Below are 23,134 nucleotides of genomic sequence, written 5' to 3' on the forward strand. Positions count from 1 at the left end.
TTTTGCATGATTATGTTGTCAAATCTTCAATTGAAGATTTTATTCCATGTTTTTGCTGTTGATTTTGTTGTCTAATTTGTGCAAATGGTTTAAGGAATTGATGGTTTAAATTATAAGCAATTGTTTGCAAAATTTTATATTTGGGACATTACATTTTGCAGCAGTCCAGAAAGGGTTCTCTTATCATTTTACAACAGTCTGGGAAGGGTTTCACTATCATATCATTTGTTGCAATCTGGTAAGGGTTTCATTGTTATGTCTTTTGCAGAACTCTGATTTTTTAAGTGGGTCATTATCCATGGTATGGGAGCCCGCAATTGTTTGTCCATTCAAATTTTCAATTATCATTTTTGGGTGGTTGGGTGGTGCTAGTGCAAGTTGGAGCTTGCAGGGTGTTGGAGCATCTTATCAGTAGCAGTTGATAAAACTAGGGCGTTGGACTGTCCTTCGAGTGGGAGCTAGAAAATTGAATTCTTTTTAGAGTACTAGGGAGTTGGGGCTTCCCTTTTCAATTGGAGTTGAAGCATATAATGTACTCTGTTATGTAAAAAAATTAGTTAGTATTTAATTTTAGGTTAAATTAGACGAAAGGGCACGATCATAAGATCATGCCCTGTCCCCAAAGGGTGCCCATGGCGATATATAAGCCAGGAACCCCCAATGTAAACAATCACCTGTCAATTAATTATTAATAAATATTTATATATATTTTTCTCTGCGTATCTAGAAGTTTTCACTTCATTTGGTATCAGAGCAGTTCGGTCCTCTAGGTTGCTTAACCGGTGCACAGAGCTCGTTCTCCGATCCACGTCCTTGGCTATCGAAATTCGTCAACCTTGTTGCCATACAATTGAAGCATTTTGCTAAGAATTTGGGAGTTTCTCCTTTTTTCCATTTTTCTAGGCCTTTGGCCAAAAAAAAAAATCAAAAAAGAAAAAAATTATAAGTAAATAAATTAAAAAAATAAGAAGAAAAAAAAAAGTAAAAGAAAAAACAAAACGGATACAAAATTTCATACCAAGTATATTTAAAACTTTTTACGTGGAGAAGCCCTTGGTTTTAAAAACAACCCATGGTAATTGCCCATGGTATTTTAAAAAGTTAAAAACAAAAAACAAAAAAACAAAAAACAAAAAAGAAAAGGAATACGTTTTACTTTTTAAGTGGAAAACATTTTAATGGAGGTTTTAAAAACAACCCATGGTAATAGCCCATGGTATTTTAACATCGTGACCGTGTCATATGAAAAGACATGACCTTTATATTTATTAAGTGGGGTGACATTAAAAATTTATCAAGGAATTAATTAAGTATATAAAAAAAGGGACCAATTTATTATTAAAAAAAAAGAAGTGAAACTATTATTATTTTAAAATAATAAAGTTATTTTGAAAAGGGGTCTTAATATAAAGAAATACATACATATATAGAAGGCAACAATATAAAGGATTTTTTTTTTTTTAATAAAAGGGTAAGGGAGAGTATTGGAAATATATATATATATATATATATATATATAAGGGGATTAAAAATAAAATAAAATTAAGCTGGCAGATAAATACACGCCCCCACAAACTCGCTCAATGTTGACAATGACAATGGCGGATTTCCAAAAAAAATTGATTGACGCGGAGCATAAGATAAATAACAACCACGACGAAATCAATAAAATATTAGATGATTTCTAGATCAAACTTTAGGGGTAGGCTGACAATATCAAAAATCTTCAGGATACGACAAATCGAATAGAAATAAAGATGGAAAATCACCGTGTCCAAACAGAAGTAGATCTCAAAGAGACCTTAACATTGCTGAAACTTCTGTGTAAAAAGATGAATTATACAACCACACAACTACTACAAGAAGATGAAGAAAATCAAGAGCACAACTCATCAAATTCAACGAAATCAACAGACTCTCATGAAAAAGCTAAATCCCCCAAAAAATCAGCGACACCCCACCAAGAAATGAGTAACGCGACTCTTACAAACAAGCAACTCTGGGATACCTTTACCAATCAACACCCCTTTTTCGCTCAACTATTAGCGACATACCGGTGAAGGGCAAAAGTCGAGATGCCTAAGTTCGATGGAAACGAAAAAAAACAATGTTGCATGGATAAATAAAGCAGAAGAATACTTTGAGATATATGACATCAATGATGATGACGAAAAGCTCAGGCACGCATCCATGAAAATGGAAGGGGAAGCATATAATTGGTATATGTGGTGGAAAAAGACAACACATGTCATTAGTTGGAGAAAATTTAAGGATGCATTCTTTAAAAGATTCCAAGGTGTAAAGGAAGAAGAGTTCTTTTCAAAACTCATCAAATTACGACAAAAAGGAAGTGTGGACGAATACACTAAAGAATGGGAGACCTTAGTAACACGAGTACCTGGGTTATCAGAATCTCGTCTAATTCAATCATACGTCTCGGGACTCAAAACCCATTTACAAGTAGAACTTGAGATGCATGACATTACATCAATAGAAGTAGCAAGACGAAAAGCAAAAACAACCGAAAAGAAATTCGAACAAATATTTTGGTCAAAATCGGAAAAAACATATTCAAGACGAAGAATACCCCAGTATGTGGACTCAAATAATACAATATATGTTCCACCACATCGTCGTGAAGATGAAAAATCTAATGTGGAAACACAAAGGATAAAAGAGGGTAAATGCAAACGCTGTGGTGAGAAGTGGGACCCCAAACATAGATGTGCTAAAGGAAAAGAACCAAAGAACCTATATAATTGTGAAGCAACCAATGATTCAAACAGTGAAGATTCTGACATAGAAGAAACAGAAGATGCCCTAGAATTCTCACCAGAATTAGATGACGGAAGTATTCCGCAAGTGTCATTATCAGCTATGACAGGTATATCACAACCTCAGACCTTAAAGTTAAAAGGACACATAAAGAAGAACAACGTAGTGGTTCTCATTGACTCTGGTAGCACACACAATTTTTTAGTTGTAACCGTGGCAAGGAGATTCAATATTTTTTCATTTCCCTTACCAAACATGAAAGTGATGGTAGCTAACGGTAAGAAGATTGAAAAGGTGGGGAAATGCCATAAGGTCAAATTGCAGATTCAAGACTTTAATTTAGAGTCTCCGTTCTTCACGGTACCGTTAGGAGGAGTAGATGTAGTCTTAGGTATCCAATGGCTGCGAACTTAGGTACTTATGCCGCCAACCATCTAGTACAATTTATAAAATTCAAATGGGGAGGTTAGAAGTACAAATTACACGGATTCCAAGCACCAGAGAATCAAATTGTATCATCATTAGATGATGAAGATGATTTGAAAAGGAACACCCGCTTATGTAGTACAATGTCACCAATTAGAAATGTTATCTACAAATATGACCAGTGAAGAGTCACCAAAGATACAAGATCTAATTCGGAAGCATGAAAAAGTATTTCAAGACCTACCTATGAAGATGCCACCTAATAGGGAAATTGAACATACAATAGAAGTCAAGACAGGGTCAGACCTTGTCAACATCAAGCCATACCGATATCCACCTCACCAAAAAACGGAAATTGAGAGATTAATCCAAGACCTTTTAAAGTGTGGGACCTTGATCATCTTGGAATATCTGATCAAGTGTGTTATGTAAAAAATTAGTTAGTCTTTAATTTTAGATTTATTATTTAATTTTAGGATTAATTAGACGAAAGGGCACGATCATAAGATCATGCCCTTTCCCCAAAGGGTGCCCGTGGCAGTATTTAAGCCAGGAAACCCCATTGTAAAAGACATCATCTATAAATTTCATCTCTTAATAAAGTATTTATTCATATATATTCTGCGTATCATAAGTTTTTCCGCTTCATTGGTATCGGAGCAAGTTCGATTGCTGGCTTCTTGCTGCATACGACCTCCGATTCTCCTCAACCCTACGTCTCTGCTCGTGATCACCATTGCATCAGCGTACCCTTCATCGTCCGCTATCCAATTACATCCGCAAACCCCGCTCACTGTTGCATCTATCCGCAACACCTCGAATCCCCATCCACTGCTCTTTCCACCACTCCCCGCTGCATAAGCCACCAAACCCCTATCCGCTCTCTTTCGTTGTCCCTATCCATCCACTCATCGTGTAGCTGCCACCGTCCGCTATACGACAATTTGTTGCTGCCCAGACTTACCAGCTGGGTGGAATAAACATCTGCGTTGTCCCTATCCATCCACTCATCGTGTAGCTGCCACCGTCCGCCATACGACAATTTGTTGCTGCCCAGACTTACCAGCTGCGTGGAATAAACATCTGCGGGAGTCGAAGTGTAATCTGCCCACGGCTGCCGCCAATAGACGTGGCCGTTGATCTCCAGCGTTTCATTACATTAAATAGCGGTAAACGTAAATTCAATATTACCTTTTCGTTATATATATAGTTATAATAAACTATATTATATAGTTATATATTATACACTATATATATATATTATAATTATAACGTGATTTGATTATATATATATCATATTTAATTTATATATAATATATATATATATAATTTAATTATAAGTTATATTATAACTTTAATTTATATATAAGGTTAATAATTATAAATTATAATTATTATAATTTATAATTAATTAAAAAAATTATTATTAATTAAATTAAATTATTAAATTAATTTAATTTAATAAAAAAATATATATATATATATATAATAATTAATTAATTAAATTAAATTATTAAATTAATTTAATTTAATTATTTAAAAAAAAAAAAAAAGGGAAGGAAAAATATTTTAGCTGGCAAATAAATACACGCCTCCGCAAACCCGCTCAATGTCGACAATGACAATGGCGGATTTCCAAAAAAGGTTGTTGGATGCAGAGCAAAAGATAAATAACAACCACGACGAGGTCAGTAAAAGATTAAATGAAGTCGAGAGCAAGCTTGGGGAGCAAGCGGACAAAATCAAAAATCTTGAAGATACGACAAATCGAATAGAGATAAAGATGGAAAGTCAACATGTCCAAATAGGAGTAAACTTCAGAGAAGTCTTAACAATGCTGAAAAGTCTGTGTAAAAAGTCGAATTGTACACCCGAAGAGCTATTAAAAGATGGTGAAGAAAATCAAGAACATCTCTCATCAGATTCAACAAAGTCAACAAATTCTCATGAAAAGGTCGAATCCCCAAGAAAATCAGCGACACCCCACCAGGAAGCAAGTAACACAGCCTTTACAAACAAGCAACTTTGGGATACCCTTACTAATCAACACCTTTTTTTCGCTCAACCAGTAGCAACATACCAGCGACGGGCAAAAGTCGAGATGCCTAAATTCGATGGAAACGAAAAAAGCAATGTTGCATGGATAAATAAAGCAGAAGAATACTTTGAGATATATGACATCACTGACGATGACGAAAAGCTCAGACATGCATCCATGAAAATGGAGGGAGAAGCATATAACTGGTATATGTGATGGAAAAAGACAACACATGTCATTAGCTGGAGGAAATTTAAAGATGCATTCTTCAAAAGATTCCAAGGTGTAAAGGAAGAAGAGTTCTTTTCAAAACTCATCAAACTACGACAAAAAGGAAGTGTTGATGAATACACTCAAGAATGGGAGACCTTAGTAACACGAGTACCTGGGTTATCAGAATCTCGTCTAATTCAGTCATGCATCTCGGGACTCAAAACCCATTTACAAGCAGAACTTGAGATGCATGATATTACATCTATAGAAGAAGCAAGACGAAAAGCAAAAACAGCCGAAAAGAAATCCGAACCAATATTTTGGTCAACAGCGGAAAAAGCCTATGCAAGACGAAGGATACCCCAGTATGTGGACTCAAATAATACAAGATATGTTCCACCACATCGTCGTGAAGATGAAAAATCTAATGTGGAAATGCAAAGGATAAAAGAGGGTAAATGTAAACGCTGTGGTGAGAAGTGGGACCCCAAACATAGATGTGTTAAAGGAAAAGAACCAAAGAACCTATATAATTGTGAAGCAACCAATGATTCGAACAGTGAAGATTATGACATAGAAGACACAGAAGACGCCGCAGAATTCTCACCAGAATTAGATGACGGAAGTATTCCGCAAGTGTCATTATCAGCCATGACAGGTATATCACAACCTCAGACCTTAAAGTTAAAAGGACACATAAAGAAGAACAACGTAGTGGTTCTCATCGACTCTGGAAGCACGCACAATTTTTTAGATACAACCGTGGCAAAGAGACTCAATATCTTTTCATTTCCCTTACCAAACATGAAAGTGATGGTAGCTAATGGTAAGAAGATTGAAAAGGTAGGGAAATGCCATAAGGTCAATTTGCAGATTCAAGACTTTAATCTAGAGTCTCCATTCTTCACAGTACCGTTAGGAGGAGTAGATGTAGTCTTAGGTATCCAATGGTTACGAACTTTAGGTACTTATGCCGCCAACCATCAAGTACAATTTATAAAATTTAAATGGGGAGGTCAGAAGTACAAGCTACACGGATTCTAAGCACCAGAAAATCAAGTTGTATCATCATCTCAGATGATGAAACTAACTCGAAAAGGAGCACCCGCTTATGTAGTACAATGTCACCAGTTAGAGATGTTATCTGCAAATATGACTAGAGAAGAGTCACCAGAGATACAAGATTTGATTCGGAAGCATGAAAAAGTATTTCAAGACCTACCTATGAAGATGCCACCTAACAGGGAAATTGAGCATACAATAGAAGTCAAGGCAGGGTCAGACCCTGTCAACATCAAGCCATACCGATATCCACATCACCAAAAAACAAAACTTGACAGATTAATCCAAGACCTTTTAAAGTGTGCGACCTTGATCATCTTAGAATATCTGATCAAGTGGAAGGACTTACCCGAAGAAGACGCTTTCTGGGAGAATGAATCATCCTTCGACAACATCCGTCGTTACTTATGCTTTGAGGACAAAGCATTCTTTCGAGAGGAAGGCAATGTTATGTAAAAAATTAGTTAGTCTTTAATTTTAGATTTATTATTTAATTTTAGGATTAATTAGACGAAAGGGCACGATCATAAGATCATGCCTTTTCCCCAAAGGGTGCCAGTGGCAGTATTTAAGCCAGGAAACCCCATTGTAAAAGACATCATCTATAAATTTCATCTCTTAATAAAGTATTTATTCATATATATTCTGCGTATCATAAGTTTTTCCGCTTCAAAGTGGAAGGACTTACCCAAAGAAGACGCTTCTTTGGAGAATGAAGCATTTGTCAACAACATCCGTCGTTATATATGTGTTGAGGACAAAGCATTCTTTCGAGAGGAAGGCAGTGTTATGTAAAAAAATTAGTTAGTATTTAATTTTAGGTTAAATTAGACGAAAGGGCACAATCATAAGATCATGCCCTTTCCCCAAAGGGTGCCCATGGCGATATATAAGCCAGGAACCCCCAATGTAAACAATCATCTGTCAATTAATTATTAATAAATATTTATATATATATCTTTCTCTGCGCATCTAGAAGTTTTCATGTCGTACTCATAAAATTATTAAAAAAACATTCGATGGTTTTTCTCTTTGAAGGGTTTCCACCCAAAATTTCTTGTGTACTGTTCTCATGATGTGTTGATGTTGTTAATGCTTTGAAAATTTAATAAGTTACTAATTGATAAGAAACATTGATTTACCACCCTCTCAGTATTTCCAACATCCATGAAGGTGTGTAGCCCTAAATGGATTCTCTTCACTTTAGTGTTGAAAATGGTCATGTATTTGGGTGTTGATATTGTTATACAATGAATTCCTTTTTAACTAATCTATATAATTAATAAATCCCAATTCTTTAAGACGTTAAACATCTATATAGGGTAAAGTTGCATAAAGATCAACTGTGGTCTCACGGGGAACAATGACAAGGGTGTACATATTGATATCATTTTGCGAGTGTATCTTGGATAGAGTTTTGTAGATACAAATTATCTAGGCTTAGCTAGTAACTCCCAAGAGAAGTTTCCATGTTCAACTTTATCTTGCCTCAAACATGTAGGCTCCTTAAGCCAATTTCCTACTGCAAAAGATTTAGTCCAGTGGAAGTTAGGTGTCCTTCTTGTGCATATGTAAATTTGGCTGGGGTTGAGTCTAGCCTAGTCAGATCTATAGATTGTTGACTTTACTGAGTTAGAGTTGGAGTTTAGTTGTTTGCCAAGTTTTGAGTCCTTACTTCTAGTAGTTGAAGTTGTGTCTTTTTGCTAAACTGTTATGGTATCTTAGTGTGTCTAAGTTGCATGAAACCCTGGCACATTTCGGAGTTTCCAAAATGGATACGTTTAGAAACGTCACCTCCCAAAAAAGGAAACATTGGCAAAAACGTCATATATATTGGCAAAAACGGCAAAATAGCGCATTATCTTGCAAGGAAAACGGGAATAAGACTAATATATGACAATTTAGAAGGAAAAAGGTTAATTTTAGGTATGTTCTATGCTTAGAGCAAGTTATTTCAATTTTCACAGTTAACTCAATATCTTTTCCAGATTAGCAATCACATCAGCATTAAAGTACACTGCAGATAGAACATAAACGTAAATCGCAGAAGACAAGCCAAGACAAGAGGACACAATATGTGGCGCTAGCCAGGGACAAACCCCAATGTGGGGAAACCCTTGATCAGTTCTTCTTATATGTTCTTCAATAGTTTAGCACAGAGAGAGAGAGAGAGATAGTACATTTACAACAGATGTCAACACTTTGTCTTATTTAGATAAGAGCATAGATCATCTCTAAGAAGATGATACATGAGATCAGTTGAAGACATGCTGCTTCAACTGATTCTCCAAGGTGACTCCTTCACCTATCATAGTGCTGCATCTCGTCATCATGCTACACCTCACCGTGCTGCACCCTATGCTGCACTGCTGTCACATGTGCCATTGTAGAACCATGTTGTCATACAACATGTCTCATGTGCTTGCCACAACTATCCATGCTTCCATGCTTGCCGTGTTGCACCATGCTTGCCATGCTATCCATGCTTCCCATGTTGCACCTTGCTGTCCCATTGTGCCACTGCTGCACAATGTCATTGGTGTCCCATTGTGCTACTGCCTCATCATTGTGCTGAACATTGTGGCATCTCTGTCCCATCATTGTTCTGTTTCATCATACTGCTGTCTCATTGAACATTGCAACACTATATCATATTGCTGTCCCAACATCTTACAACTGTCTCATTGAACATTGCAGTGCTATATCATACTGCTGTCCTAACATCTTACAGCTGTATCATTGAACATTGCGGCACTATATCATACTGCTTTCCCATGAATTTTAGCAGCGCTATGTAGCCTGCAGTTCCATTTACTTTGCTGCACTAGTTAGCAGTGCCATGTAGCCCAGGTGTCCTATAACCCAGGTGTCCTATTTACTTTGCTGCTGTTCACAACACTGCTGTTCCAATGCTGCCTTTACTGCTGCTTATATGGTGACTGGTTAGGGCATCTGGCAGCCCTTACACACCCAGCTATCCGTCCACAAACAGTAACATATTGCTTCTATTCTCCTCGGCCTGGTTGCTTGCTTATGGTGCACTTAACCGTCTTGTCCCCATGCTGTCCCTACAGCCTCCACGCTGTCCCTTTGATCCTTCATGCTGCGGCTAAGGCTCTGCTGTCCACACAGCCCTTCACGTTGTCTAGGGCAGCCTCCACGCTGTCCCTTTGACCCTTCACATCAGCGTCCTCCTCCTTCTTGAGCTGCCTTAGGATAGCTTCGTTAGGGCTGCCTTTAGGTCTTAGTGAGGGCTGCCTTTAGGTCTGCGTTAGGGCAGCCTTTAGGTCTGCGTTAGTAGGGACCAGCGTATAGGTTTAGGGCTCCTCCTTGATAGCGTTAGGGCTTTTCTTCATGACTGCGTCCTCTAGATTAGGGCAGCATATTTCTTCTTGACTGCGGCTAGGGCAGCTTCTTATCCTCCAATGTTTAGGGCTTCCACTCCTAGATTTCTCTTCCACTAAAACCCAAGACAAGTGGAGAGAAATCAAGATAGAAGTGTGTGTGAGAAATGACTTTCAAGTCATCTCCTTTTATATTAAAATGTTGAGCACATGTGGGGTTTATTTGGTTGCTGGCTGACCTTGACGAATTGTCTTATAACACAAATAAATTCATAACTCCATGAATACTTATTGGAATCAGATGATCTTTAGATCAATCCTACACCTCTCGATGAGAGGGATCCAAGAAAAATATCAGCTGTCATAAATAAGATGACCCACATGGAGTTTGGCCAACAAAAACCAAGTGTTTATTAACTTTCATAGATGATTACATGATGGTCGAGTTTCGACTGAGTTTCGGAGTTTTGGTACAGGTTCGGCCCAAAACATCAGGTTCCTAGAAGTTTCGTGCAACATAGTAGTGAGTGTGTTGAGTTATTTTATTGTGATAAGTTGTGGTTGTATTCGTTATAATGGCATCAGGGGACAGGGACAGGGAATATCCAATTTTGTAGCATGGATTCTAATATCATGAAGATCTCGATTATGCTATATTAACTAAATGCATGTGCTGACTGGATATCAAACCCCACACGTTGGGCTTATCTTTCTATAGCTCTGCGAACAGGTTAATGTATATGTTAATTGTAGTTCATTAAAGTTTTATGAAGTTCATTTAGCTTATATGGTTTAGTATTCCTAGATATTATATTACTGTGGTATTTTCGTTACTTCTATCACACTTACTTTACCATATCAAAATATTTTGCCAGTTAATGAATTTGTTGATGCCCCCTATGATGATTATTTGACACAATATGCTCTAGCTTTCCACTGCCATCATATATATATATATTTTATGGAAATTGAGTTTTTTGTTTTCTGTGCAGGTTGGTCAAACTGGAAAAATCGTTGCACCAGAGCTTTATATTGCTTTTGGAGTGTCAGGGGCAATTCAACATCTGGCAGGCATGAAAGACTCCAAAGTTATAGTAGCTGTAAATAAAGATGCTGATGCTCCCATATTTCAGGTGACTGATCCAGTTAGTGCAGATGTTTTCTTTTTCCAAGTATCTATATTTGTAGTTGAAAATTGGTGTAATTGGAGTTTGAAGGTCTCGAAAGTATTAACTTTATCTTTATCCTGCTTTAAAAGATGTGATGAACACTTAAACTTGTAAATTAGGGAAACTAGGAAGAGGAGCAAAAATTAAGGTTATTGATACCCTGGAATGTTTTCCATATCTTCAAGATACATGTCTGGCATCATTACAAATGGAAAGTGAATTGACGTTGATTGTGCATGGAGCAGTGGACTAAAGAAACTAGAATCATATGATCACTGCTTGGCAACATGGTATGACCTGCAACTCTATGGAGTCTGAAGGCTGGAAACAAACAGACTACCATTGTAGTAATGGTCTTCAGCAATCATGCATAGCTAGGTTGATCAAATATTTCATACGTCATGATGCACAGAAACTTGTTCAACATGACCCCCTTGCTAATAGATATATAGAACTATAGCTTCAATAGAAAATAAGAGGAGCAGATAATGGACTAGAAACTAGATATTTATTTATAACTGAATAGAACATGTTACTGTAGAACGATATTTATTTGAGATATCTTTAAAGTCTACCCATGTTACTGTATCTAGCTTCGACATGGTATCCTATAGCGTTATCTTTTTCTTCTTATAGGAAAATGTTAAGAACTTCTTTGTGTTTATGATAAAAGTCCCTAGTGCTTCCATCCAGGGTGATCCTATAAATATGTCAATATCATTATAAAATAAAGATTTAACAGTGAATTGTGAGATAAAAGTATAGTCTGCAATGCTCAATAGAAAGTTGCTTATGTTGAATTTTTGTCATCCCATTCTATTGTTTCAATTAGATTTGACTCAGGTACCACTGATTGGTTAACACGTTCGGTACTGACATAATTATTATCTTGAATGAGAACAATAGAGATATTAACATTCTTTCCTGCGATTGTTTCTTTGATTCTAAATAGTGCAAAACACCATTTTTTAGAAGTTTTAGGAAAGCTTCCATTACTGGTTTCCATTTTGTGTTCCTCAATGATTTATGAATACCTTGATAATGAAACTTATATATCCCTTTAAATTACTTTTTTTAACCACAAAAGAATGTACTTTTTCATGTGTTTTTTTAAATACCTTTATATAAACTTGTCAGTGATATGACGCTTAAATATTTGTTTTAATATATGAATGAATGAATGATATTTTAATGTCCACAACACTAAAAATAGTCTATGGGACCACCAACCTTCCTGCTTTTTCACATTTTGCAATTCAATCATTTTCTTATTCAAATTGATGATGAGTTGGCCCAACCTTCTAACTATCCCCTTGCTGAAAAGACAATGCCAAGGGACCGATTCTAACATATTGCCATAACTGTCCCTGATGTCTCTGAAAGCATCACGTTCCAAAATGAAATGTTTTTCCGATTGCATTGCCCCAAAAGTGAAAAAAGTACACACCCATTCTTCTCAAGCTTCTTTATGTCTTTTCCACCACCCCATTTCACTTCGAAGTTGATGCGAGTTAGTTCTTAATTGAACAATAAGAATCTTTGCTCTCCATGGAATGCTAGCTCCAATGTACTTTTTTTGTTGGAGATTGAAACAAACAAAGTTTGTATACACAACAATATACTCAGAAGATATGGAATATATAAGTATCCATCATAAGATAATAAATATATATAAAAGTTTGAATATAGAAGAGATATGAGATGTTGATATGTTTTACAAATGAGGGCCTGCTTATATACCTAGGCATGTGCCCTTTCACTAAATGGTCATGTCCTTAGAGACATGCCTATTCAATACTAACTATTAGTTAATTAATGATTATTTTTGATGTTTTTGTTTACATTATTTGTATAATTTTTATATAAATTATATTCATAACATTGCCTTCTTTTTCAAAAGCCTTCCCTTCAAAGCTTATCGCTGACAAGGTGTGTCATCTGTTTCTTCATCTTGAAATCTATTGGTATAGTTCTTCAAGTCGTCATCTTCGTTGATACATGATGATAGGGTCCTCTGAGTGATAGACAAAATTGTCGCACTGAGAAGGGATTTGACCATCCTAAACTAATCTTCTGTGGAATCTTGCGGTTATTGGATACTTCGTGAGAATTGTTATCACAAGACTGAATTATACTGACATTAGTAGTGTTCACAACATAAGTTCATTATTTTTGTTCTGAGTGATACAAATATGCAGAATGATTGGGTCGCCTGCTCTTGTGATTCAGATGTCGATAAAGAGTCCTTGTGGTTTGATTTTCCCTTATCATGCGTGTGACAACTTTCTAATTTACTTCAGGTACTTTTGTTGTTGAGTTGGTTACAAAATCTTCATTTGGATTTTCCATCATTTGAACTGTGACATCTGAATATGTTTTCCCTTCAACTGGTTTGTCATCTTCTTGACTAGATTGGTATTCGTTCCTTTTTCTTCAACTTGGATAGTTATGGCTGATGACATCATTACATCTTTCGTGATGGGTTCTTCTAATTTGTTTTTTAACTATTTCTTGTCATTTTAAAGTTTCTTAATTTGCGTCAGTAATTTATCCTTGTGGTCCTTGAGGCGAGTAACTTTGTTTTTGTCTGTTACAATCTTTTCAACTGATTTTCTGCATATTTCGCATTGCCTTTTGGTTTTATTAAAGAAATAATTTTGGGATATTTTTTATGTCTTTTGGTGTTACTGAATTTGGTTTCAATGTCGCATCCTATAGCTTTGTTTTTTCTTTTTGTAGGAAAATTTCAATTTTTTTTTCATATTTAGGATGAAGGACCCCAGTGATTCCATCCAGGGAAAACCCAAAATTATGTCACCTCAATCGCCCCATAGGGATTGAATGGAGAATTGTGATATAAATGTATAGTCCCCAATATTTAATTGTAAATCGGTTATGTCATATTGTTTTGTGTTCTAGAGGTCTAATTTTTCAATTATATTTGACTCAAGAATCACCAATTGGTTAGCGAATTTAGGGTTTATATAATTCTTATCTTCGACGGGCGAGATAGAAATAGTAACATCTTTCCCTGCAAGAATCCCTTTAATTTTAAATAGTACTGAAGTGTAGTTATATGAAGTTTCTGGAAATCTTCCTTTCTCATCCATTATAGATTCCATTTCCTTCTCGTTAGTGATTAACTCCATGTATGCCTTTTGGCAAAATTACTATAATATCTTTACCTTTTTTGTTTTTTGTTTTTTGATTTTGATTTTTAGTTTTCCAATTTATAAAAGTATGTTTAACCTTTTTTTCTCAATCTAAAGAATACCTTAATATTTTACTTGGGTTGTTACACTTTATGCAGCGTACCCTCTTATGCTTTTCGTTTTATGAATATTTAATATATTCTCCCTTTTCTAACATGTATGTATATATATATATATATATATATATATATATATATATATATATATATATATATATATAGATAAGATAAATGTTTTCAATAACCCTTTTGACTTTCAAATAATTTCTACCTTTAACAAATATAAAACGTCACCTCATTAATACATCAAAGGTCACAACCTTCTCTCACACCCATATTCAGATTCGTCTGATCCCTCTAATTAATCTTAAATAGAGTACACACTAGTACAGACAATATGCAAATGGCAGTTTGGACTGTAATAACTATTCTGGACGATAATATGTTAGGTATGGTTGGTGCAAGTAGCAGGGTTTGCTGTTACAATGTTCACTGAGCGAGGGAAATGCGACGTTAGAATTATAACGCCCTGACAGTGGTTGTGCGGCCATGGTGTAGAGTGTTGAGAAATCTAGGGCATTAGTATGAGTTGATTTCTCTTTCATTAGTGACTGCTTGTGAATGCTTTTTACTTCTTTAGATTAGGATCTTCTTCATGTTAGATTATTAGTGTTCTTCTTCATCAAATAGTAACCAATGCATGATCATAAATAAACAAGAGACACAACATGTAGGCTATCAGCCAGGGCCGAAACCTCTCACTGTTTGAGAGGAAAACTTGCACAAATTCTTCTTATAGAGATTCCAATTGACGAATAACAAGATCAAGACCCTTGATCTATTAGCCACTCCAAGACCAAGCCACAAGTCCTCTTCTACCTTCTTTTGGTTCCTTTTCCTGCACCATATGAGATCACTGTAAAGATAGTCACACAGAGACCTTCTTCATGCAGTACCCTGAGATCTAGTCACACACATGTGACCTTCTTCTTGAGTGGTACCGATCTCTTCTTTGTTGTGAGACAGAGTACCAAAGCCTTTGCTCTGAGACAGTGAGGAGACATCACTGTCGTATCACCGAAACCTTCTCTGCTCTAGTCTGTAATATTACCTCTGCAATTAGTCCAAAACTGATAGAGACCCTTCCTGTGATTGTACTAAAATTTCGCTAAGATAATTTTTGCTAGTATTTTCTTTGCAGGATTGCCAATTTTTGGCATCCGGACTGTACTCAGATTATTTCACTGCTGCATAATAATAAAAACCCTCAGTTGCTGCATCGGTTTTCCCAAGTTGGGGTTTTCCGGGGACATTTGTCCAAAAATAATTGTGTCAATTTTTATGTGTGTGCTATAGTATTTCTCAGTTTCCAGCATTATTATTTTCCGCAATATTTTTGTGAAGATTGCAATGTGTTTATTTTGTTGTTGCTATAGCAATAAATTGCTAAATAATTAACAATTAGAAGAAATAATACTAGTGGCTGCAATAGAAATTTCAGTGGTTGAAATTTTCACACCCCTGCAATCCTGTACAATGGCGGCTGATTTTTTTTTTTTTTTTTTTTCTAATTTCCACTAGGGTTGTAGATGTTGGTTGTATGACAGATGATGATAGGTATGGTACTGTGGAAAGGTAGTTGTAATAGTTGATTCGTGCGACATTTGTACATATGCAATTACACATTGATTTGCGACGGATTTGTACCGTATGGCAGATGCATAGAGGCAATTACAACTAGATTTGTAACATAAAGCTTTTCAAAATATTCTACGATGCTTCTTGAGAGTAACATAGCTTATCTTTGTATGACAATGATTTTTTCTTTTCTTTTTGGAATTCAAATTTGTAGATGGCCGATAATTTTTTTATCCAATTAGATTTTGAACTATAAAGGCCAAAGGCCTAATGTGGTCAGTGAATTGAGGTCGAGAGAATTTTTATAAATCTTTTGTGTGGTTAAAAGCCTTGTCAGACAAGTTTGGAAAATAGGGCCAAAGGGCAGGATCAAAAAACAAAAACTCTAATGCCAAATGAGACAAACAAAGTTAGCTCACACACAAAATATTCAGAATATGTGGAATATGAAAATATCCACAAGGATGAATAAATATTATATATTACTGTTGAATAAAAATGATATAATAATACGGTTACAAATGAGGGCCCCTTATACTAGATGAGACGCCCTTTCATGAACAAGGATGTTTATTGAAATATGTCCTTTCATAATCAATAATTATATTCTTAATTACTATTATTATTTGTATTATTTTTTACATATTTATGTTCATAACAACATACCCATTGGCAAATGAAATTATTTCATAGATATTATAGTGTCTAACAGGGTACTCATTTTCAATGCTGCTAAATGTTGGAAGTTTTTGCTTTACAACAATAGGTGCCATTGTTCTTGTTATTTGGGAGTGTTCTTGGATGTTCTTGATGGCTTCCTCCTACATTGACTCAACTATCCTCTCCTTAACTTCCTCCTAAATTGACTCGCATATCCTCTCCTTAGGCTCCTCGTTGCCACTTATAGAATGAGACTGCCAACTTTTTGTCACCTTTCGTAGTTTCGGGCAAATAGAACCACCTCTCATTGTTAGATTTTGGGTAGCTTGGAAGGTATTTCCGAGAGAGGACAACCCACCAATAAGTTGTTTGTTAGCAGATTTACCCAAAAGAGGGGTTTTCGACCCAAGCAATGGGTTTAGCACCAAAAGAAAACTAATTAAATATAATAAGGGTCAAAGAAGTGAAAACCCTAGATCTAGAAGGTTTCGTAAGTGACCCAAGGAAAAGTATAAAAGGAGCCTAAGGTGAGCTTCATGAGACACATTGTGTGCATGAGAGTTGTAGCCCTCTTGTGCTAAGCATGCCATAGGAGGGCCGAGTTTTGTTCATGAGGCTGTAGACCCTAATGAAGGTGGAAAGCTAATGGGAGCAACCCATATTTGCTAAGGCGCTCCCATATTTGCTAAGGCAAGGTCGTGGAAGTTAGAGACCTAGTTGTGTTCCATTTTGAGTATTGGAGAAGGGCGGAAGCCTTAGTTTTCTTGTTGTAGGTACATCATAAGGCTTTTAAGGCAACTGGAAAGGGGTCGAGACTCCTCATGACTATATGCAAAAGGGAGTGAAGAGCTGCAAGCTGGTTAGGTTGGTCGTAGGCGGTAGGCCTATAGAGGGTAGTTTTTGGAGGGTCGAGACCTTGAGATGAAGGCCGAGGCACAAATTAGTAGCTTGGTCTAGGTTAGAGAAGGCTGCAAGATGGATAAGGTCTAGTATGGCCTAACACTGCTAAGACAAAGTGTTGAGCTTTAGTTTTGGAAGGCTGAGGGTTAGATCTGGTAAACCAAGGATTAGATCTCAGGTTGCAAGGGTCAGATCAAGGGTGCTAAAGGACATATCTAGATCTCTTAAGGTCTGAATAGAGTGTTGTAGTATATCAAATGTGGAAATAGGGCAACAGTGGTCTAGATGAAGGGTTCCGTGGGTCTGGTAGACTTTGTTGATTTTTCCTCGGCACTTAAGAATCAAGTATGTGTCTAAAACATGATCACAAACACACTAAAATGTGACAACACAAGCACTTTGCATAGTGGAAAACATACAATAGTGAATCAATGTAGGACACAAGAAAATTTTTCAACCCAAAACCTGTTATGTTACAAACTTTAATACAACAAACATAGGGCTCTCGTACTAGGGATCATGGTCCTTACAATTAGCCCTGATTCAGGAACAACTAGGGCTTGATGTCAACAACTTATGACACTCAAACTACCGTTGAAGAGGATACACTTGACTTACTTGCTGAAGGAGATCTCGACTTAGCCCTTTCGGTCCACGTACATTGAACACCTGGCAGGTTCCTTGCCACTTCTTTTGTTGCTCACAAGTAATTTTGTAACTTTAGAATGCTTGCATCTTTAGTTGACCAATTTGCCTCTATCAATCTTCTCTCTGCTCCTAGAATGACTGAACATAGGCTTCCAAACTGACCTCTAGCAACCCTTTTGTTCCTCCAAGATAACCTACTCTTAGGGTCTTCAACTTGTACCCTCTTATCATTGACTTCACTGAACTAGGGAATCAAACCAGCCCTCACACAGTGCACTAATCTAGGACTTACTGTGTAGGCCACACAACAATGAATCACCTCTTGGTTCACTGTACTTAGGGATCCAAAGACTGCCCTCTTAAAAGTGACAAGTTTTCTCTTTATTCACTGTACTTAGGGGTAGTATACCTGATGTCCAAACCTCCACGTAGGACAATCTTACCTCACACTCCAACCCTACACTTCTTCTCTTTTAAGATTTTGCCACACAACCTCCTTGCAACCTAGTCCTATGAAGATAAACTCAGCCCTTAACACAATTTAGACTGTCACACATTCCTATGCACTACCTTAGAGAACTCGGTCCTCATATCTCCATTGCAACAACTCCAAAACCCAACATACAGGCCCATATTCTCCTTTGCTCCACTCCTACTTGAGCTCGACCCTTACTCAACAGACAGAATGCCCTCTCGGCCTTGTGCACAACTCTTAAAGGGAGTTTTGGCCCACTTGAACAAAAGAGAGAAATTTGGCCCTAACACAAATTAGAAACACAGAGAATTCAGACCCTAACACAATGATATTTCACAACTCAGATGCACAAAACTTGACCACAAAACCCACTAGATACACGACCAACCTCCCTCCTTCGATTTGTGCCAGAACTTGAGAAAAAACAAAACCAAACACGTCTTTTTTCTCCTATCTAGCTCGACCCCTGAGGTCAATGACTATTTGGCTGTGTTGAAATATGTAACTAGGTTCGTTCTTCATAATGACATGTAATCATGATTTTATGTATTTAATGAAAAGAGAAAAGTGAATTTATTATTGTTGTTATTGAGGCATGGGTTTCATGCTCAAGGGAAATTTATTTTTAGGTCAAGCACCCATTGAGTGCTTCTAGGTCAATTGAGTCATTTTCATATATTGAAGACCCATTTGGGTATGTTACATATTGTAAAGATTTTTTTTGTGTGTCAAAATAGAGTCAAAAGACCCTCCAAGACCTCGTCATGGTGCAAAGATCAAGTCGGCCTAAAGAAAGGGACAAGTTGGCCTAAAGATAGCAATTCGTACCCCTCAAAAGCCTATATATAAGAAGGAACTCGACCTCATTTGGACACACTCTCAAGCAAGTTCGATCTCCTCAAGATAGAAGCTAGAAAAGGATGAAAAAGAAGAAGAAGAGCAAGATTGAAGTTTTGGGCCTCTCTCTCTCTCTTGTGTTAGGGTTTCTAAAGTTGTTGGGAAAGTTGAATTGCTGGAAAGTTGTTGGGCAAGTCGAAGTGCTGGAAAGTTATTGGGCAAGTCGAAGTGCTGGAAAGTTATTGGGCAAGTCGAAGTGCTAGAAACTACTGGGTCAAAGTTGCAGAAGAAATTGTTGTGTCGAAGTTCCAGAAGAAACTGCTGGGTCGAAGTTCTAGAAGAATGTTGGGTCGAAGTTCCAGAAGATACTATTGGGTCGAAGTTCTAGAAGAAATTGCTGGGTTGAAGTTGTAGAAGAAGTTGTTGGGGTCGAAATTGTTGGAAATAAAGCTCATCAAGGAGAAAGGTTGACTTGGTCTTGGAGAGTTCTTTGTCAAGGGTCTTAGGTCTTGGAATTCATCAATTGAAGATTCTATAAGAAGAGAAGAATTCTTGTGGGTTTTCCTCTCAAGTGGAGAGGTTTTGGCCCCAGCTGATTGCCTACATCTTGTGTCCTCTTGTCTCATTGTTCGTTATGATTTGGTAGTTGTTTGATGATGAGAATATTAAATATAATCAAGAGAAAGAAGAAGCTAATCAAGTTAAGTAAAAATACATCACAAGTAGTTATCAAAGACGAGAAATCACCTTATCTAGCTGCTCTAGATTTCTCAACATGGTATTAGAGCTAAGCTGACAAGGCAAGGAAAGGCAACTTGAAAAATGACCATTAAAAGGAGTATCAAGGAAGGTCAAGACATCAAGAGGACATCGAATCACGAAGGAAAGGATACATAAATGCCGAGCACAAGGAAATCATCAAAGGCCTAATCCACTCATCATTTTGAAGGAACGAATATCAAAGAAGACCTCAAAACCCTAGCTCAACCAAAGAAGGGTTTTTCACTTGAAGCATTCTTGAGAAGCTGACATATTTTTCAATCAAGACCTCAAGGACCCTACCTCCACTCAAAGGAGGACTACACATTGAAGCATCTTGAAGTCTCTACATCCAAGGGAAGCAAGAAGAAGCATTGCCATCATCATCAATGAATCAAGGTGATCTCTCTCTTCTTGAGTCAAGAGTCACCATCAAAGCATGCTTGAAGGAAGACATCTTCATCAAAAATACATCTTATATTATCTACATCATCAAGAAAGGCATCAAGTTGAAGATTTCATCATCAAGGAATATCTTCACTTGATAAGTAACTATCCTTGTATCTATGTCCGAATCTATTGAAATGACTTCATTTTGCAAGGAGAGCGACAAATTGGTTGGGTCATCAAACTTTCTTGCATAGAAGAAGAGGACAAATTTGATCCTCATAGAAAATGAAGTCGTTGAACATGTTAAGGGTTCAATCAACAAACCTACAAAGGAAAAAGCTCAAGCTCTAGCAAAGTATATGAAAGGGGGAGTAAGGGCTCAAAGGATCCCCTTATAGAATCCATCACCTCATACCTTATGTATCAAAGTTGGAGACATCAAAATAAATCTACAAGAAGCTAGTAGAATTGTTCTCCGTAAGCACTGTTGGAGAAGTCATATCTTTGAGAACCTAGCTATATAAGATGAAGGTATCAAAGGAAGAAGGAATAGCCACATATCTTATGAGGGTGTCAGAAATAAGAGACCAACTACAAGAGTTGGGAGAAATAATGTCCGATAAAGAAGTGACCACAGTTGTGCTCGATGCACTACCAAAGGAATAGGTTAGCTTCGTATCAAGCATCTATGGAAAGAAGGAAGCCACTCTATTCAATGAACTTTGGTCATTATGTAAGATTGAGGAAACCAAGTTGAAGGCAAAATGTGACGTGGGATCAAATGAACAAGTTTAAGCATTTGCTGCCATGGCTAAGAGAAAAGGAAAGTTTGGGAAGTTTGCTCCTCTGAGAAAGAAGAAGTCAATATGTCAAAGATCCAATGCTATGGTTGTCAAGAATATGGGCACTACAAGAGAAACTGTCCTAAATTGAAGAAAGACAACAAGAGAAGGAATGAAGTGCATATCACCGAAGAAGTGGAAGAACGTGAGCGAAAGAAATCAAAGAAGGAAGTGAGAAATCTCTACTATGACTGAGATAATCTTCTTCACTTAGTTTTTTTCAGGTTTGTAAAATATAACTATCATGGTAGGAAACATTATAAGCATGATAGGATGCATCATGGCATCATAATAGCATATGATTGAAGCAAGATCTCATGACATCATTATAGAAGCTTGAAAGATAGCAGAAGTTGAAGTCTACATGATTGTAGTTGTCATCATCAAAAGGAAATAACTCTTGGTAACCTCATTAAAAGCATAAGTAGTACTTATGGGTAGAAGAAAGTCATCTAGCATGATAGAGGATAGAAGAGTTCACCATGCATCATCATTAGGAAGGAGTATTTGCAAGATTAGGATAATCAAGATCCTCCGTTGAAATCTTCACTGGAAGGTTCTCCTCTACTTGGAAGAAGCAAGTGTCTCGCTAATCATTTCATCTTGTATGGGATTCATGGTTTAAGAAGGATTATGGTATGATGACAAAGGAATGCAGCATGGTTGAAGAACTTTCAAGCAAGGAAAGGAAGCCTAGATGACCAAAAGAAGGAAAGAGGTATGTATGCATGTATTTAATTGAGTCATGTCGTCATATGGTTGCATGGGTAAATGCTCTATCTCATGAGCATGATCAAAGAAAAGGGATCTCCTCCTTTGGAAAGATGCATGAAGGCATGGTTCACATATTGACTAGATAAAATCAACATAATATGTCTTCATATGGAATATGGGGTGCTTGACAAAGATGAAGGAACTATAGATGGAAGTTCTTGGGAGCAATATGTTAAGAAAGAAAGAAGAGATCGTGAAAGGTGCAACTATGGTCGCGTAGAAGAGGAAATCAACATTCGATGACTAGAAGAATTGGCCATGACATCTCCATAGAGAAGGCATGAAGACCCTGATAAGGTCTATAAAGAAAGGAGACCCTTGACATTGAAAGTCTTGGAGATGTGCTTATGAATGTTCAAAATGTTGATATTGCAAGAAAAATGTCATGATGAAAGGCCATCATAAAAGGTAACTTTGGTTTGATGTTCATTTTTTAGTTTTGAACAACATCTGGATGGACTGACGCAGGGCTACCAAAAGAGAGTTGTAAATGTCACCTACAACTAACACTCATGTGGTTGGATGAAGGATCCTAAAGGAAACATGTCTTGGAAGAGGTAGTTGTATGAAGCACTGTTGATAATATCGGCGATATATCGGCGATATTCGGAAATATCGCGATATTTTCGGCAAAACGATATATCGCCGAGAAAATATCGCGATATTTTCTGTTTTGAAAATATCGGCAAATATCGGCAAATATCGGCAAATATCGGAAAATATCGGGAAAATATCGTGATATTTTGAAAATATCGGCAAAATATCGGCTATATTTAAAAATTTGAAAAAATTATTTTTTATGCTTGCCGATATTTGCCGATATTTTGCCGATATTTTTGCCGATATTGCCGATAAGATATTTTCTGGACCCTCGCCGATATTTTCCCGATACCGATATTATCAACACTGGTATGAAGAAGAGCCATATGTGGACTAAAATATCACTTTTCGATGAAGAGGATGACGTGACTCA

At 36.8% G+C, this 23,134-nt stretch overlaps 1 protein-coding gene across 1 annotated transcript in view; it reads left to right on the plus strand.

Annotated features, from left to right (window-relative positions):
- Window positions 1-23,134, plus strand: part of ETFALPHA (electron transfer flavoprotein alpha) — a 189,377-nt gene that overhangs the window by 140,725 nt on the left and 25,518 nt on the right. Inside the window, exon 7 of the mRNA XM_089402523.1 lies at window positions 10,851-10,991. Within this exon, the coding sequence (XP_089258649.1) occupies window positions 10,851-10,991 (141 nt within the window). The remainder of the gene's footprint in view (window positions 1-10,850; window positions 10,992-23,134) is intronic.

This window comes from Pinus tabuliformis, chromosome 2_1 (genome assembly GCF_031772625.1).
Source record: "Pinus tabuliformis cultivar Carrire ecotype Pingquan chromosome 2_1, CPIR1, whole genome shotgun sequence".
Taxonomy (NCBI): domain Eukaryota; kingdom Viridiplantae; phylum Streptophyta; class Pinopsida; order Pinales; family Pinaceae; genus Pinus; species Pinus tabuliformis.